Source organism: Mustela erminea, chromosome 1, assembly GCF_009829155.1.
Source record: "Mustela erminea isolate mMusErm1 chromosome 1, mMusErm1.Pri, whole genome shotgun sequence".
Lineage (NCBI taxonomy): Eukaryota > Metazoa > Chordata > Mammalia > Carnivora > Mustelidae > Mustela > Mustela erminea.
In genome coordinates this window covers 99,156,205-99,176,061 of record NC_045614.1, presented here as the reverse complement: position 1 = coordinate 99,176,061, position 19,857 = coordinate 99,156,205, and the positions used below count along the sequence as shown (strand labels likewise).

Below are 19,857 nucleotides of genomic sequence, written 5' to 3'. Positions count from 1 at the left end.
GAGTCCCTAAACAAGTTGGTAACAGCAAGAATGACTCAGATCTCACACTCTACAGATGCAAATATTTCTCTCATACTTCCTCCCCTCCGATCTCCAGCCCTTAACCAGCCCTGACTCTGAACCCCAGTGATGGTCAGTTTCTGAGAAAGGATTATAAAATAGAGTATCAAATGTGGACTTCTGCCGCTGGCCAAGGTAATGTCAGGCCCCCTCGCACCTATCCCACTCAAGAATTACAACGAAAAATGCAGGATAAATACAAAGAAGCCACTAACCAAGACCTGAAAAGTAAACAAACAGACTGGGAGAGGGAGTCAGAAGAAGAGGGAGTTGAAGAAGCCACCGGTAAGGGGCTGGAAGAGTTTCTCATTTTATTTTGTCTTGAAATTTTCCCTCTTTTTCTCTCAGCACTGCCCCAAGGTGGCCCCAGTTGCAGAACTGTGCCATAAGAATCCCTATCTTTGCAGCCAGAGGATTAGAAAAAGGGTCCCTGTGAACTGAAGAGTATGAGAAGGAATCCTCATTACTGTCCAGATTTTTCCTTTTTTTAACTCAGGCCTTGCCTCAGGATGAGCCCAGTTGCAGAGCTCCATGGTGGCACCACAGGGAGCCAAAATTCTGAGAGGCATTCTGTCTTTCTGTCTGGAAGAATGAAAAGAAAGGGCTCTTATGCTCTGAAAAGCATGTATGTGGGGACACCTGGGTGACTCAGTCGGTTTGGTGTCTTACTCTTGATTTTGGCTCAGGTGATGATCTCCTGGTGGCCAGACCAAGCCCCACATGGGCCTCCATGCTCAGCAGGGAGTCTGCTTGAGATTCTCTCTCTCTCTCCCTCTGCCCCTTCCCCAGTTCCTGTGTGCACATGTACTTTCTCTCTCTCTCTGAGTTAAAAAAAATTTTTTTCTTAAAAAAAAAAAAAGCTGTTTAACTATTGGGTATTTATCCTAAAGATAAAAATGTGGTGATCCTAAGGGGCATGTATACCTGAATGTTTATAGCAGCACTGTCCACAATAGCCAAACTCTGGAAAGAACCTAGATGTCCATCAACAGATGAATGGATAAAGAAGATGTGGTGTATATATATATACAATGGAATACTATGCAGCCATCAAAAGAAATGAACGCTTGCCATTTGCAATGATGTGGATGGAACTAGAGGGTATTATGCTGAAAGACGTAAGTCAGTCAGAGAAAGACAATTATCATATGATCTCTCTGATATGAGGAAGTTGAGAGGCAAGGCAGGGGATTGTGGGACATAGGGAGGGAAAAAATGAAACAAGATGGGACCAGGGAGGGAGACAAACCCTAAGAGACTCTTAATCTCATGAAACAAAATGAGGGTTGCTGGGAGGTGGGGGGTGTAGGGAGAGGGTGGTTGGGTAATGGACATTGGGGAGGGTATGTGCTATGGTGAGTGCTGTGAAATGTGTAAGCCTGATGATTCACAGACCTGTACCCCTGGGGCAAATAATACATTATAAGTTCATTTTTTTTAAAAGGGTATTCACATAATAAGAAAGTCATAGTGCTTACATGAGTATATATCAGTCTATTTATTAATATGCTTATATAATGGTAAATTACACAAAATTTTATTTATGATAATCTCTATTTCTTAAGAAAAGATAGAGGCTTATTATAGAAAAATATGCTTCATAACTACTGATTTCAATATCTGTGATTTAAGCATTCTTCTATGTGATATATTTCACAGCATTAAATATTCTTTTTTTAAAAAGTTGTATGTGCGTGCATGGGCCATACCTGTGGCTCTCTCTCTCTCTCCCTCTTTGTCTCTCCACTTTGCCCATAAGGGCAACTCTTATCTGCAAAATTATGAGGCAGATGAACAGGCAGCTTAAGCTCCCAGAGAACCCTGTGTTTCTGGCCAGAGGACCTAGAAAATGGGCTCCCTTGAGCAGAGAGTATAGGAGTCCCAGACAGGTGAGAGCTGGAGAAGGTAGCCCCTATTCTGTGTACAAATACAGAGCTGGAGCTGCATGTGTGGGGACAGACCCAAGCTGCATGGCAAAGACCTTGAGAACTAAATTAACATTGGAACTGCTGCCCACCCAGAAGGTGAGACAGAGTGCTTAGAATTAACTTAATTGACTGACCACCTGCTAAAACAAACAAAACGACCACCATTTTCCAGAAGATTTTAATAGGACCCAAGTTTCACAGCCTAATATTTAAAATGCCCAGTCTATAACCCAGAATGGTTTGTCCTGTAAGGAACCAGGAAAACGTGACCAGTTCTCAAGAATCAAGACACTCAATTACAGACGCTAATCTCAAGATGATCCAGCTGCTGGAATTACTTGACAAAGACTTTAAAGCACCTATTATAACTGAGGTCAAGGCAAACACAGCCGAGTGCCTGAAAATGATCTGGAATGAATGGAAAAAGAGGAGGCTCTGCAGTTTACAGTTTATAAACCATAAAGAAAGGAACCAAATGGACACTTTAGAGTTTAAAAATACAGTATCTTAAGTAAAAAAAAAAAAAAATCACTGGATTTTTCTCTGTCCAGTGGACAGAGAAAAGAGTCCACAAACTTGGAGGTGGGTCAATAGAAATTGACCAACATGATGAACAGAGAGAAAAGAGACGAAAAAAAGGAGAGGAAGAAAAAAAGGGAGATCCCAGGGTCCATGGAATGCTATCAAAACACTTCACATTCATGTTATTGGGGCACTGGAGAGAGACTAGTGTGGTAAACTAATTAAAGAATGACTGAGGGGTGCCTGGGTGGCTCAGTAGGTTAAGCCTCTGCCTTCGGCTCGGGTCATGATCTCAGGGTCCTGGGATCAAGCCCCGAATCAGGCTCTCTGCTTCCGCTTTCTGCCTGCCTCTCTGCCTACTTGTGATCTGTCAAATAAATAAATAAATTTTTTTTTTAATTAAAAAAAAAAAGAATGACAGAAATCCCCAACTTTGATGGGAAACATACACATTCCGATTCAAGAAGCCTCAGCAGACTCTAAGCGGGAGTTTGGATAAAGTCAAATCTAGCATCAGCAGCTCTGATGCAGCAGAAGCATTTGGTTAGTGTTGTCTCTCTAAATGTACCCGTTCCTGCAAACACCTGTCACATCATCCTTAGACACTGGTAGCCACGTCACTACTCACAAGCCCACTGTAGAGATATGTAATTTACCCGTCTGCTCTTTCCCTTCAGACCACATGAGCCTAGCCAATGCTTTACATACTCAGGGGTATGGGATATAATTTAATATCTTCTTTATCACTAGCTGATTCTTTCATTAGAATCATCACCATTGTCTTTCACTGAACGGTTATTCAGCAACTAGAAATAATTTCTCATCTCACAGCTTTACTGAACCTTGTGTATCTTCGGCCTTGGGCACTTTGGCACTGACAAAATTTCCATTCGTCCTTCTGGCAAATTCATCTGAAAATGCCTGGAAATACAAAGACAGTTTTGACCACTACAGTCCTCCGTAGATGAATAAATCTGATTCATCAGGGATTTTGATCTTACGTGAACACATCCTTAGAAGAGAACAACTCTCAAAGTGTTACTCTCAAAGAAATCATGAAAATACTACATATAATTCTGTTTTTACAAATGCGTTCTAGGAAAACTATTAAATAGGTGATGAAAGTTATAAATATAAGCATGTTCATTACATACTATTTGTAACAGAGAAGAAACAAAACAGTTTAAAAATCCAACAGGGAAATGGTTAAGTAAATTTTGGTATATCCGTGTGTTGAAATGTTTAGCGGCCATTAAGAATTTCATTTTCAAAGAATAGTTTTAGTGGAATAGAGAAATTCTCTTTTTATACTATTAAATTTAAAAAAGAATGATATGAAATTGCACTATATAATCCCACTTCTAAAGGCGCACATGTATAAAAGAAGATTACAATGAAACGCGATAAAAAAATGTACGCATTTTGTAAGGTTCAAAGTTTCCACAGTGAAGTATTGGCTTCATAATCAATAAAAGCAAGTATCTTGCCAGTTGTAAAAAACACAGTAGTTAAGAGAAGGACAGTCACAATGACAGCAACCACTTCCATTTTTTTACTTCTTATTTGTCCCAGGAGAGGAATCTCTTGAGGACTAGTGTTCTCTGAAGTAAGAGGCTGGTGTATGTATTCTAGGGTTAATGAACCTGTGAATTCCATTTCTTTGCCTGGTGGGAACATCCTCAAATCATTACTTTCTTCCTCCTTTAAACAAGCAAGAGAGATTTGGGGCGGGGGGCGGGGGGGATAAGTAACATCTCTCCTAAAAGCTTGATCTAATAATGGGAGGGGGATGTGGGGAGACTACAGAGCCAGGATCCCAGGCTCACAGGACTCCAGGGGTGGCCAGGCTGGCTGGCAGGCAGGCAAGCTCCGTGGGTAAAGGTGGACTGTTGGTTGACAGACTCTCTAGAGCAGAAGATGGTGCTGGTATTTCTAGTCCCAACTCTCCTACACAGGGATACATAGATCTACATAGGGATGTGCTGAGTTCATTCTAACTACACCTTTCAATTGAATCTCATCCTGACATTCTCCTAACATTATTTACAGGACCATAACCATTCTTCCTCTTACTTAGAGGACTACAACGTTTATATTATGTACTAAACTTTCTATGTGCACATGGAAGGGAATCCTATAGATTAAAGGAGGATTGAGGGATGTCAGCTCCACTGTGAGGTACAGGCCTTATTTGAATTGTGATTCAAACAAACAAGCTATAAAACAAAATAAGGCAGGAGCACCTGGGTAGCTTGGTCAGTTGAGTGTTGGGTTCTTGGTTTCCACTTGGTCATGATCTCAGGATGATGAGATTGGACCCAGCCCATGGGGTGGGGGAGCCTCTGCACTCAGGGGGGTCAACTTGAGATTCTCTCTCTCCCTCTCCCACTGCCCCACCCCCTGGTGCAAGTGCACGCACACATGCATGCACTCTTGCTATCTCAAATAAATAAATAAATCTAAAAAAAAAAAAACCAAAAGACAAAACAAGGCATTTGTGAGACAGTGGAAATTTGAACATTGACTTGATAATTGAGGAAATAGGGAGTGATTTTCAGTTTATTTTAAGTGTGAAATAGTATTGTGGTCATGTTACTTTTTACAAAGAATCCTATTGCTTAAAATAAATACTGAATTGTTTATGGGTAATGTATTTCTAGGATTTGTTTGGAAATAATATAGGAAGGAGGGAAATAAATAGAGATAGAGATGAAACATACTGGCCATGGGTCGATAATTATGAAGGCAAGTAATGGGTACAAGGGAGTTCATTCTACCATTGTCTATTTTTATTTATGTTTGGAGTTCTCCTTAATAAGAAGTTAATTTTTTTTCTATATCCATAAATTTGCTTGATATTTCCCATGCTACAACTAGTCTATACTACTCCTTCACTTTCCTATACGGGAAATACATGGAAGAAACAACCGAATAGACAAACAAACAAGACATTTGAAAACATTAGCTCTCGGCTGCCAAAATAACCAGAAATGAGTGAGACTGTACCTTAATAGTTTCGTGATCACTTGGGTGCAGCAGAAACTGAACCTCTTGTAAAGCTGTCAGTTGAATCTTGCTACTAAAGTTTAATACTTCTGAAGTTATTAATTCAGCAAAAACAGTTTTAGGAAACCCCAGATTTCCGGTTCCTATTGCTGGAAATGCAATTGATCTTAAGAACAAGTTCTCAGTGATTTCCAGACATTTCCTGATTATGTCTCTCATGACCTGCAAAGCACAAAGCACATTTTTATGCATCTCTCCTAGAAATGGGAGTTAGAACAAAAAGGACAAGAATTTAGCAACTCTGACTGTGATCTCTGTCTGCTCTTCTCCTCTCAAAAGAGGTTAAGGGCTGTCAAAAAAGGAAAGAAAAGCACACAGCAGACAAGGAAGAGGGAACATCAGAGACCCTCTAAAAAGACTCAAACTCACTCAACAAGGAAAGAAAGACGCAAAGCAACTACTGTTCTAATCCTTCGTTCTCTTCCATTCTTCATGCCCTCACCTTCCTATCCTCACTGAAGCTGTGTCATCTTCAATAACTCTTCCCTGTGCCCCAATAATGATTGAGCGATGTAATCAATTTATATCATTAACTAGTCTTCAGGCGAAGTCAGCTATGGCTGAAAGAAATGGCCATCGTAGTAGAACCCGTTGATACTGTGACAGACAGAAGCCACCCTACGTTATACGGAGAGGAGGGTCCCAAGGGCGACCCAGTTTCCCAGAGAACCTAGAACTTGGCCGCACCTTGTGTGAAGACGTGCACCCATCTCTCCACTGCGGAGCCACTACATGAAGCACATTCCGGCAGTGCAGATTGTGTCCACTGGTTCGGAGAACTGTGCCCATGCCAACAACCACTGCTTGGCCGACTCTGTCCAATTCCTCCTGGAGCTTTGGCCCCGCTTTTGTCACAAGGGCCTGAGAAAGGAGCCCTGTATTGAGCCTGAGATTCATGGGAATGGAGTTGACAAGAACATCAACCTTGAAGACAAAACCAATTTGTTTCAGATACTAACAAAGAACATTCACCAAAGGATCTCTATATTTGAGCCCCTGGGTTTGACACTAGAGGTGGGGAAGCAATGATGATTAATTTCAGAGATTGAAATGCCACCTGAGGCAAAGGGTTACAAGATGACTTATTTAAATAACACTCCAGGATGACAGAGAGCTGTCAAAAAGCAAGATATAAACAGCACAGGGTTTCTGAAAGTTGCAGAGGCCGCTGCCTCTTATGGGCTCTGGGAAACAGGAATCAGGGCAGCAAGCAAAGAGAGCAGGGCAGTCATATAGGAGGGGATACACTGGGGAGGTTGGAGTTGTGAGCAGACTGGTTTGATCAGACAGAGCTTTTCTAAATTGGGATCGAGACCAAGAACACCAAGAAAAGAGAAGAGAAGGAATGTGAAAAGTGATATTCAAAGCTGCACGGCCTGGGTCACCAAGGAGGACTACAGTTCACCCTGGTTCGGCGTCATTGACAAGATTCCTGTCTCTGCCCACATCAAATGCTCTAAGTTTTTGGTATCTGCCCTCCACAAATGAGACAGGAAATTAACCTTAGATTTGCCAAAATGTGACAGGTATAAAGGCACTGAAAAAGTATACATGTAAAAAGGTAAGATAGTATCGTGGGGTTTTGCATTTACTGGCAACCTCATGATCTGAGTACACTTGCAGTTCCCACAATCGACTGGCCGGTCTCTGTGGGTCAGTGCCTCAGCAAAGCCTCCCAGTCTTCGAGGAAACCAGTTCCGAGGCTGGGAGAGCAGGGGTTCTTCCCCTGGGTCCTAGTCTGCCTTGGGCTATAGGCTAGCTGGAGTTGCGGGGGCTCTACAGGCAGGGACAGAAGGGACACTCACAGTCGCATTCTGCACATCTCCTTCCACCAGCAGGAGCCTCAGGTTTCCCTGGGACAATGAAGTCTGTCTGTTTCCAGGAACGTTTGTCAAGACCGGCTGAACTGCCTGTGATAAACCGGGCAGAGGACCTGTCAGAGACGGGACACTCTCAAATACAGTTTTCACAGTTTCCGCAAAAGCCTGGACAGTCTTCTCAGCTGTATCCACAAGGTAGATCTCTTTCAAGGTGTGCCCATCCTGCTTACACTGGAAGTTTTTCTTGATAGCCAAAATAATCACCTTCACACACCGAGCTAAGGGAAAGCCCCCGGCTCCGGAGCTGATGGCCGGGATGGCTATGGACTGGCACTGGTGTGTCTCAGCCAAACGGAGAGTTTCTTCTACAGCTCTCTTTAACAGGAGCATGCACTTCAGGTCCTCGTCGTCCTTCCACTCGGGCCCCACGGCATGGATCACATGGCGGTACGGGAGCTTTCCTGCTTTTGAGATGACGGCACTGCCTGGGGGGATCTTGCCCCTTGTCTTCACTATCTGGTCGCAGGCCTCTTGGAGCTCGGGGCCAGCTGCTTTTGAAAGAGCTGCTGCCAGGCTGCTGCAGAGCTGCAGGTCCTCCTTGGCGGTGCTCACCACCACCTCGACAGGAAACCGGGTCAAGTCGCCCTGCTGCACCATCAGCCAGACTCCAGGGGCCAGCTCCACCCGAGACAAGCTGCTCTGCGGCATGGTCAGTGAGACTCCCGGGGCCAGCTCCACCTGGGACAAGCTGCTCTGCCCATCCCTGCCCCCTCCCTCCCCCTCCCCTCCAATCTCCTGTAGGTCAATGGAACATCCAAACAACCGTTTGACCTCTCTTTTATAATACTGTGCTTTCTCCTGGAAGAACTGGCTGACCAATGGCCTATCAATATGGACGTTTTCAATACAGACGGAAACCACAGCTTGCCTGATGATGTTCACCCCCTCCAGGACTTTGGCCTTTGGCCCAATTAGCAAAATGCCCTTTTGTTTATTTTCAAGATTGAAAATTACCTGAACATTTGTCGTCTTTATCTTTTGCCAGAATGGCTTTTTTTCTATCCTTAAATAATCAATGACTACGGGAGGATTTATTCTAATCAATCTCTCTATTTTCGTGTGTTTTTCCACAAAGTCAAAAAGCGAGCTATAGGATTCATTCACTTCTCTCACACAGCCCGCGATGATGACCTCCGCTTTGGTTTCTGAAGTTAATTCATCGATTATTACAGTCTTTGAGGAGGAATTGTGTCTCTTATGCAAGCTGTGAGTGAGCGCTTTCCATTTCTTGCCATTTAGAACTTCCCGGTCGTCAATGTTGATGCGCTTGTAACTGAAGGCACTGACCATTTGCTTTTCGGCATCTAACAGGACTTTAGGGGAATAGCCGATTAAGAGAACAGTTTTACCCTCTAGCTCACAAACGGCAAGAATTTTCTGTGCCATGAAAAGAGACTTCGAGAATTCTGTACAGTCTCCTTTTTGCAAAAACTGGAAAATCTCAGGGGGAAGCTGGATGCTTTTTTGAACCATGGTGCACATCTCTTTCTGTATTTCACACTTGGCTTTATACACGTCTGTGTAGAGGCCTTTGAAACACACATGTTGAGAGTCTTCCTCATAACAAATCTCCATTTCTGGGCACTCGGTGCGGAGACGCCCGAGGACATCTCTGTGACACAAAAGAAAATACCTTCCTGGAGAAATGGCCACTTTCTCCTTTAGACTTTGCTCTTCTCTTTTAAGTTTTTGAGTGGTACTTTCTATTAATTCCTTGACTTGTGGCTCAATGTTCTGTACATCCTCTGATCTCCCCACTAAGGTTACAATACCCTTCAGGGTATCAAATTCAATCAAAATCCTGTCGTCTCCTACATTGTTTTTTATGGTGTCCCACACTACGGGATCCACTTTAAAGGGGGTAACTTTATATTTAGACCTGATGCTAGAGAATGCTCTGGAAACATCTTCCTTCCAGTTCCTGATTCTCAGTCTACCTAGACAGAATAATGTGGTTGCAGGTCTGATGGTAACTTCACATCTGAGTTCGGACCATATTAGATCACTGTGACAACGTATCGCTTCCTCATTTATCTCATCAATCAGATGCCTCTTTTTCTGTAAGAACCTCCATAAGGGAAGATCTAATGATTCTCTGAATGGTGCTGGAAGCTTGATCAGAGGTTTCTCCTTTCCATACAAGGCCGTGCCCAAAGAGGTGTAGTATGGAAACACAAAGAGTGGCATATTATCGAGGTCAAGTTTCTTGGTCATGATGGTGTGTAACGCTTAAAAGGAAAGAAATAAAGTAATCCCAGTGTTAACATGTTTCAAGTGAAAAAAAAAAAAACAACAACAACACTTTTCTCCTAGGGAAAAAAACTCTAATGATTGTAAAATTATGATGTTATAACATGCTATTAAAAAGCAGCACTACTCTTAAAGTGCTCAGATATAAACTGATTTTTATTAATCCTACATAGCTATCCCTTGCTTAATGGAACACTTTCCAACCAAGATCACTCTATGTTGAAATTCTGTTAAGTAAATTCTATTTTCTGTTTTCTGGTAACACCAGTATATCACCACCAGGTTAATAAATAGATAAAAATGTGTTCAAAAATATGGGGGTAATGTTTGCCCCAGTGCAAAGAATATTCTGGTGCCCAAAGCAAAGCTCATGTAAGAATCAAGCTATTTTGCTGTTTTCTGTACAGTCTCACAGTTTTACGCTTCCTAGCTGATTTAGATTCCTTTAATACCTGTAACAGGAGGAACATAACAATAATTATCAGAGCTGACCATGTGTCAGACCCATTCTAAGTGCTTTCCATATATTTATTTATTTCAGCGTCCTAGAAGCCCTCTGAGAGGCAGGATTATTATCATCCCTATTTACAAATGATAAAACTGAGGCTAGGGAAGGTTAGGTAACTCAGGGTGATGTAAAGGACAAATAACTGAGCTCAGATTTGAGCCAGGATCTGTCTAAACCCAAAGCCCACGCTCTTGCCCCTTTTACCAGGGATTCCAAACAAGATCACCTCACAGCCACTGGAGAGCCCAGCCCCTGGGACCTCAGATTCAGTAAGTCCTGTACCTCCCCCTTGTCCTTGCTATAATCCCTCTCCTGCCACTTCCATGAGAGCAGTCCCTACAGTGGGATGTGTGTGTGTGTGTGTGTGTGTGGCGGGGGAGGGCGTACTCTTCTTCCTCTTGTATTAGTTATGAGACAGGTACAGGGAGTCTAAGAAGGAAGAGGATTAGAATGAATTCCAATAACAACTTGGATTAAAATAACATCCTTGCAGAGAGATGTTAAAAATAACTTCACCTTGTACATGATTGTCTCCTAGGCCTGGAGCCAGACGTCATCAAAAGAACAAGGCCTTCAGAGGCCAAGACCCACAGCCTGAACTTCCCAATGTGGCTCTGTAAAGGCTCCAAGCCTAGGCAGGACCTGGGACCATTAATGTGTACTTAGGACCCACGATGTGCCAAGCACATTGCAGGCATAATTTCATTTGATCCTCACAAATTCCTCTGAGGCCAGTAGTAATGTGGGCCCTATTTTACAGATAAGAAAACAGGCTTTGGTGGGTTCAAGTAACTTGCCCAACAGTGGACCTGAATAGGCATTTTTCCAAAGAGGACATACAGATGGCCAAAAGACATGCATGAAAACGTGCTCAGCACCACTAGTCATTAAGGAAATACAAATCAAAACTACGGTGAGGTATCACTTCACACCAGTCAGAGTGTCTAGTATCAAAAAGACAAGAAGTAACAAGTGCCAATGTGGAGAAAAAGGAGCCCTCAGGCACTACTGGTCGAATGTAAATTGGTGCAGCCACTGTGATGCATGGATAACGAGGACAGGGAGATACAGGCTTTTAGCTATGGAACGCATAAGTCATAGAGAGGAAAGGACAGCATAGGGAATAGAATCAGTGATACTGTGATCACGCTGTAGGGTGACAGATGGTGGCTACACTTGTGGGCAGAGCATATGGAGTTGTTGAATCACTGTGCTGTCCACCTGAAACTAATGTAACCTTGTGTGTGGACTATACTTCCATAAAAACATGCATGGGGTGCCTGGGTGGCATAGTCAGTTAAGCGTCCAATTCTTGGTTTCAGCTCAAGTCACGACCTTGGGATTGTGAGATCAAGCCCCACGTCAGGTTCTGCACTCAGTGTGGCGTCTGCTTAAGGTTCCCTCTCTCATTCTCTGCCCCTCCACCTGTGCTCTCTTTCTCTACATACATATAGTTTCTCTAAACTATATGTATGTATACACATGTATATACATATATATACACACACACATATACATCTATCTATCTATCGATAGATTATCGATAGATAGATAGATAGTAGATAGATGGATGTATATGTACAAAGTAAAGTAATCAAGTAAGTTGCCCAAGATCACAAAACTAGTAAGCACCAAAGCCAGGATTTGAACTCTGATCTGTCTGACTCAAGAACCATCACAGATGTCACCTTACTGTGACTTAACTTCTCCATCCTGTTTCCTCATCTTCAAGAAAAAGTTACAATACGCATGGCATTACTAGGATTCAGTGAGCTACTGTAGCAGGAAACACAGCGAAAGATCTAACCTAGAGTAGGTATTAGATAAGAGTTCTTTTCCTTAAGATTCTGTGAATCAGATTTTGTAAAACTGAACAAAATTAATTCCAGAGTAAGTGCTCAATTTCTTCCTCTCAAATAATCTACATAAAATGTAGACTGCTAAGTAAATTGTGTTTTTAATCCAGCTTTAACTACAGTTGGCCTCCTTACTAATAACCCATCGTAAGGGGTGAGACAGCCTGTAAGAACCCTTAATGGTATAGGTGAGCAAATGACTGGCAAAGAATGGAGAGTTTAAGAGCATAGGTTAGCCAGACTAGCCAGGTTCAAAATAATGGCTCTGTCACTTACTAGCTGTGTAAACTTAGTCAAGTTATTTGCCCTTTCTGTGCCCATTTCTCATGCGTAGAACAGGGATTACAGTCATAGCAATGCCCACAGACCAGGGTCTGCGAATGCACTTTGCAGCACCCTGCAGAGCTATGCAAACATAATCATAATTATAAGAAGGAGCGGCCAAAGAAAGAAAGGGAAAATCGGTGTATCTCAGATCAGAGAGAACAGAGTTATGAGTTTAGATGAGGAGGCATGGTCGGCGTAGTTGGATGGTACAAAGAGGTCAGGATGAAAGGGAGCCTTTGAGAGTGCCCTACTGCTCACGTGTGGCTCTGCATAAAACCACCCCAATTAAATAGTTCCTATTATTAGTCCTATATGGGTAATGTAGACATTCCGAGGACACAGCCAAATGCCCCTAGCCTTCAAAAGGTCTGAAGCCCCACCATAAACAGGAGGCTCGCTTCTAGAGTAGGCAGCTTTATGGAGCTCCCTGCCTGGGCCCAAGCCCAAGCTCTGGGAGATTTAAAGAAATTGTGACAGAAGCTCCTCTTTTGTCCCCTTGCCCAAGGAATACTAGGACTTTCATTCCATTTTAAGCCAAAGCATACCTTCACCCCAGTTTCCCCAACTCTTCCAAGCCAAAGGGAGTGTCCTCCACGGATCCCCCACGGAGCAGTTTATCTTCAGTGGGTGGAATACCACGTGATGTGTCTTATGCTCCCCCTGTTGGTCCCAGACCCACTGTTCCTTCTCTTCCTAAGGAGGCTGGCCCCCTAATTCCCACTCCTCAGCCTTCACCTCTGAACATCAAGTGGAATCTCCAACCTGACATTGTACGTGCTTCAGAGAACTGGCAATCTAGTGGCAATCAAGTATCGACAAAACCCTCAGAAGTGTTTCCCTAAGGTTCAGCTGAACATGGTTTTCACGAAGAACAATCCAGCGGACATCCACTGGACCACCCCTATTAATTTCTGAATGATGACAATGACAGGTGAAGGGGAAGTAGTGACACATTAAAGGAAGTGTATGTGTTTCTGAGTATTTCTTTACCCAACCTTATTGGAATTAACTTGAGAATTTCTACCAAGTATACAGCTAAAACACAGATCTTTTTTTTTTAAATACAGTATTTCAAAGATGGTAAGAATTTTGGGGTTTTCACTATAGGCAGAGACTCATGAGAGAATCTCCTTGTATCTTTCAAAACTGGGCCCTGCTTCTCTAAAGTTGAAATCACTGGACTCATTAACTATCATATCCCAGATGAACAGGATTACTAATTGGATTTCCAGTGAAATTTATGAATTAAAAAATAAAATGCATCAGAACTCAACTGATAACTGGTAAGATCTGCTAAAATGGCTTAGAGTCTGTGAGGTAGGTTCACAAAATCAGGCTCATAGACATTACCTTTTTTGTCAAAAAACTCAATCAGAGCCGAATTCTCTTCAGGCAAACACTCAATACTGGCAACTCTCCCTCCTCCATTTTGAGGATTTTCAAATAAACTTTTCAGATTATAGTCATCAACACCAGGTGGCAGGTTTTCAACCCTGATTGTTCTTGTCACTTCCAGAAGTCTCGGAGAAAGCTGGAGTTGTTTCACGAAGGGGTGCCTGACACAATTGTCAACAAATTTCACAGCATCTACAAATCAAAATCAATCAGTCAATCCAGCCATCCATCAGAAAATTATGATCATACTTTTATGTTATACAGAAGAAACTGTCTGAATATTAACTGAGATAAAGGAGATAGCTAAGTGCTCAATTTTTAGAGGCAAGATCTTCATTTCTATATGAGAATTTACACACTTACAACTCCTGGTCTGAAGAGTAACACGCATATAAATGTTTTACCTGGCGTACTGCTGCTGAGCTGTGTCCCTCCTACAGGCACAGCTCTCTCCCACCCACCTTGACGTCCTACCTGAGTGTTCTCTCTGCAATACAAATCTCTCGCTCTCCTCCTTTCTCAAGACCTATGATGGCTCCCTTAGCTAGCCTTAAAATGCCCTTGGTTGGCTATCTGACTCCAAACTAATTTCCAAACATCACCTCTGGTTACCCTCTGCCATTCCTTTTATTTTCTTTATTGCCACAAAAACTAGTCATTATTTTGAAAACCTTATTCTCTTTTGCCTTGCTATATAGAACCACCTGTACCTGAAATGCCCTTCTTGGATTTTTTAAAATCCTGTCCTATTCCTCTTTCAGGACTGACCCTGTTTATCTCTTTCAAATTAATAAATATCGATAGTGGGCTCACAATGAGCCAGGCACTGTGCTAGGATCTGGGGATAGAGAAATGAATATGGTAAGTCCTTGAAAATTTACCATCTAGGAAGGGGTGGGGGTCTTGAAAGCACACAAATGGCCTATTGTGGGGTCAGATGTGGCAGGAAGACAAATAGTGGGAATCCCACAAGGATTGCCAGAGTTAAGTGGCTGCTGATCTGAGTTTTGAAGGATAAAGAGGAGTTTAGCAGATAGATTAGGGGAGGAAACTTTTCCTGCAGAGAGAAGAGCAGTGGCAGGAAACAACAGTGTATTGGGGACCTGGGAGACTAGGGCCACTAGAGTATAAACCAAGCCACCTTGTTTGGGTCCCCTTTCCTCTCATTCCCCACAGCCTGCCACTTACGTGGAAGCAGGCAGCTTCTTCTCTTGCGTCTTCATTTTTCATTTACATATGGGTCTCCAGCTCCATAGGCATTCCTCAAGAGCAGGGACCAAGAATTATTCATCCCTGTACTCACAGCACCTCAACAAGTGCCTGGCACATTGTAGGCGTTCAAGATTTTCGATTAATGAACAAAAGCAAGTCCACTTAGTTTTTCCTTTGTAAGAAATACTTATGGATTTGACATAAGGATAGCTCCCTTCGTTGAGTCTTTACCATGTGTCAGGAGATATACTAAGAGCTTTGCACACATTGTCTCATCTAATCCTCTTAGAAGCTGTATCAGGTAGGTCATTTTTCCTCCACTCTATTGAGGACAGAAGTCAAGCACAGAGGGGAGTAACTGGGATAAGCTCTGAGAAGTAGTCAAATGGCAGAGCTAGAATTCTGATTTCACGGCCACCCTCCTGCCGCGGCCATGGCATAGCGAGGGCTCAGATTGGAAAACTCCGTGGTCCTTCTGAACATGACTCCTCACACACACCTTGAAGAGCCCTCATTCCCTGCATCACATACACTTCCTCTCCTGCATGCAGGATGACCATGAAAGTACTAAGAAAAATACATAGGAAAGGACGTAAGGGAAGAGGCTATGTAGAAGTGGGCAATGGGGTTCAAATCCAGGAATTTATTAGCATCTCTGCACCTCTGTCTCCTCAACTGTAAAATGGCGAGTAGTAACAATGTCAAAAGGTTGTTAAAAGGAACCAATCAATGAGTTAACACATGCAATGAGCTTCGTGTAGTACCTGGCTTACAGTGTCTCTAGATGAGTGTCTGCCATTATCAGCATTATTGCATTCCAATAAGTCCAGCCTGGTAACATAGATCAGTGTTTACTTCTCCCAGTGAGATAATGCATGTGAAAATGCTGATTCTTCTGCTTGAATCACTTCTATAAGTTTAGACTTTAGATTTCTTTTTGGGTGTTTTATCTCTGTCTCTCTTTCTCTCCGTCTCTCTGTCTATCTCTCTCTCTCTCTCTCTCTCTCTCACACACACACACACTCATACAATGAAGTCTGACTTACTGAACATACCAGAATTTAGTTTTAAAACAAATTTGCTTCTCTTTCAAAATAAAAAAGCACCTATATTAACCTATATTAATTTCTTATTAACAAATTAAGAGAAAAAGTCAAGCTTTCAGAGACATTGAATTAGCTGGGTGTCTCAAATCCCAAAGTGGGGCGCAAAGAAGATTGGCAAATGCATGATCACTTGATCTTACCCACATGCGTTGGAAAGGTAACTACAGCAACGTCAAAATCCTGTAATACTTCCACTTGAAAAGCATCACTGGACAGGCCACTTACATTCTCCACTATCAAAATTAACATTATATCGGTTACATTTGCCTTGAGATTTTCAAATGCAACCGAAGATGAAGTATTTTCATATTCTTCTGAGGTATCTTCCATTTTCTCCCATCTTCTACTGGGAGAAAGTTCTGTACTCACTTCTTCTGACACATCTGATTTTAGAAGAACAAAAGAGGTACAAGATGTTATATTTGTCTGACATGGTCTTAGCAAATTATCATAAGACACTGTCCTCTTTCTTTTTCAATCTCTTGGCTAAGTCAAATAAAAAAAGATCTGAGAAGGCTTTTCGCTTAATTTAGTTAAAAATAAAATGTAGCACTTAACCATCTATTATTGTTAAGTTTGGTTTTTATTATGGCCTTTTCTGCCTCGTCTCTCTGAGGAAACAGTCTTTCATCACCTTTACATAGGCTTCCAACAAGCACTTAATTTTAGTTATGGAACTCAGTTTCTCCAAAGCAAGGGACATGTTTATTCATCCCTGTATTGCTGGCACCTGGCCCATACTTGAGGCTCAATAGGGTTTGCTGACTTACAGCTTGGGCCACTGGAGGAGAACGAGACTATCTGATGCTGTAACACCTGAGGCTCCAAAAAGTAGTATGTTTTCCTCGCTGAAGAAGAAGAAAGGATACTCACTGAATGACTAAGGAACACACATAGAAAATAAAATGGTCTGGAGAGCTGTATGCATACATCAAGCTCATGGATCAGGAATCCTCCCAGCCAGTCTGTTCCCCTCCATTGCTGGCCCTACGTTGAGTTCCATCTATGCATCAAGTCAATCCCACACTAGGCTTGCCCAGTGCGCCAGGATGCATATGATATAATCTTCAGACATTTTGTAAGTGACTGTTCAACTAGGGCTCTTATTATATTCAAGGCACTGGAGGTGTGGAGAGGGGTGCATACAAAAAACATCACATAAGAAACTTACAGATTTTCTAATGGAGGTATACAAGAAAAATGATGAAAGGATCTGACATTTTGTAAATGTTTATCATGACAGAGTAAAATGCTACATGCTCACCAAATCCATTTTGTTTTCTTTCCGGGCAACAGTTGCCAGACTTCCCACAGCCAAGTTCATGTGGCTAATGGAATATGGGTGGAAGCATGAATTGCGCTTCCATGCCTGGCAAGTACAAATCTCCTTTATGTGAATTTCCACTCTCCTTGGCAGTAACTTTGGAGGCCGCATATCAAAAGTAATCTTGTCAAAAGATGGAAGGAACCTGGGATTCCTGAAGCAGTCTAGACTCCCCGCTTCCCCAGCTGCTGACCCCACTGACCTCTGATGTGGAGGGGTGTTTGTTATAGCAGTTAGGTGACCCTGACACATACTCCTGTTTTGTGCAGATGTAACACCATGCACTCATGCCAAATAAAAAATAATTTAAGGTCAATAAAAACACAGCATTCCATGAGACAGGTGTGACAAAGCTGAAGGACTGCTGAGCTGATGGTGAGGTTGTCTGAGTTCAACCCCTGACTCAGCCACTCTTTAGCCATGTGACCTCAGGCATGTCTCTTTACAAGAGAGTCCTGGATGAACTGAATGGTAACAGCCTTTCCAGCAACATAGTTTTATAACTTTATGACTAGTAGGGGCTTCATCACAAGAGAGGCTTGCTTAACTGCCAAATAAAGGGAAGCATCAATCCAGCCAGGAGTCCGAGAGACATAGAAGGGGACAGGGCTGCCCTGGAAAGGATTCAGGAAAAGGAGAAGCTGAGCAGATCTTGAAAGCTCTCTAGAGTTTAGATATAGAGAAGTGGGATAGAGGGGACTGTGGACCCCAGAAGTACAGGCAGAGTGCCATGACTGCGCCAGACTCCTTAGGAAATTGTGATCTGACCAATGCAACTCAAGGAGCACTCGTGTGTAGATGTAAGAAATGAGGTCAGAGGGCACCTGGGTGGCTCAGTGGGTTAAGCCGCTGCCTTCGGCTCAGGTCATGATCTCAGGGTCCTGGGATCGAGTCCCACATCGGGCTCCCTGCTCAGCAGAGAGCCTGCTTCCCTCTCTCTCTCTCTGCCTGCCTCTCTGCCTACTTGTGATCTCTCTCTGTCAAATAAATAAATAAAATCTTAAAAAAAAAAAAAAAAAAGAAATGAGGTCAGAAAAGTTGGCTTCATCCAGGACGTGGTGTGAACTTTATGTTGTGGTCAGTAGTAAGGGTGAATTATAGAAGGTTTCTGTGATAAGAAGGACAGGATATTTAGCAGTATAAAAAGGGCTGGTCAGACTTAAGGAGAAGGACATCAGATACAGAGAGACCAAGCAGGGTGCTCCTGCCATGTTGGATTTGTTAGGTAATAATGGCAGCCTGGCACGAGGGAGGGACAGATGATGAAAACCTAAAAAATAAAAAAAATTAAAAAAAAAAAAAGATTAAGTCTCTGTGACTAACAGATGTGAAGGCTAAAAGAAGAGAGATGACCGAAGTTTCCAGTAGGTGATGGGCAGACGGTTGTATACTTCAAGAGAAATAAGGAAGCCAGAAAGGGTACTGATTTGAGGAAGAAGATGATACAGGTGGCTTTGACATGGTGGCTCTAACATAATTTCCAACAGTAAGGTCAGACACAAGGTCTGGAATTTAGAAGAGAGTCCAGGGTGGAAATGTAGAGTTGAAAAAGCCAGAATATGCTGACCACAAGTGACCAGTATCTCTCTGCTCTTGCATGTCTCTCTTCAATGGGTTCTTCCAATTGTTGGTTTCCACCTTGCAGACCCAGCCCAACTCAGCTTAGCCTACAGGACGTTAGCTCAGTGCTCACATCCTCTGGTGTTGGTTTGTGGCTTGACTGACCTGTCCTTCCTCTGACTACTGCTTGCCCATCTTCAACTTTACACCCAGGGTTTCAGGCATGCCTGGTGCACTCAGCGTACTGTATTCTCTATTCTCCTCACCCCTGAAATGTGGGACCTATTAGGGAAACAACCTCTACCCTGATTTTGCTTGGTTGTGAAAACTGTCTACACCATTCCAATTAACTTCAAGAGTCCTAGCCTTAGGATCGCAGTCAGGATTCAGTGTAGAGCAACCAAGCAACAAGGGACCTCCTCTTACATCTCTGAAAGGGGCCAATGACACACTTTGTTAAAGACTGCCCATCTTCCTGGCTGTGTACTATCACTGGAGTCTGAGTCATGTAAAAACAGGGCAGCAAATGAGTCTAAAGTCTCAGGACAATGAAAAGTCCATTGGTGGGGTGGGGCTGGATGGCTCTTCCTGAGAATATCCTTGATGTTGTAAGCATATCTGAAACAGTGCTGACAAATCACTTAAGTCAGAGTTAGGGTAAAATCTATGAATCCATAAGAAACACAGACTTGATTAAAGTCTAGACCCAGGAAATAGTACAGATATAAATGTACCAATATAAAACCACATTGGTCTAAAATTGAGCTTGAGGGTACAGCACATAAGGCATTTTCCAAGAATAGATAAGGATTTAGGGAGACAGAAGCAAGATGGTAGAGGAGTAGCAGTCTGAAATGACGTCA

The 19,857-nt window shown here is 42.7% G+C and overlaps 1 protein-coding gene across 11 annotated transcripts in view; it reads right to left on the bottom strand.

Annotated features, from left to right (window-relative positions):
- Positions 1-19,857, bottom strand: part of PARP14 (poly(ADP-ribose) polymerase family member 14) — a 53,883-nt gene that overhangs the window by 19,520 nt on the left and 14,506 nt on the right. For 3 of the 11 annotated variants that reach the window (XM_032335048.1, XM_032335042.1, XM_032335036.1), the window contains exons 4-10: positions 16,881-16,958; positions 16,251-16,493; positions 13,748-13,984; positions 7,382-9,684; positions 6,264-6,500; positions 5,517-5,738; positions 3,353-3,431 (exon numbers count right to left, since the gene is read on the bottom strand). In XM_032335048.1, coding sequence (XP_032190939.1) covers positions 3,353-3,431; positions 5,517-5,738; positions 6,264-6,500; positions 7,382-9,684; positions 13,748-13,984; positions 16,251-16,493; positions 16,881-16,958 — 3,399 coding nt within the window. Of the gene's footprint in view, positions 1-3,138; positions 3,322-3,352; positions 3,432-5,516; positions 5,739-6,263; positions 6,501-7,381; positions 9,688-13,747; positions 13,985-16,250; positions 16,494-16,880; positions 16,959-17,374; positions 17,465-19,857 lie in introns of those variants that run through there. The other 8 variants (XM_032335052.1, XM_032335045.1, XM_032335039.1 and 5 more) reach the window with 8 other exon arrangements.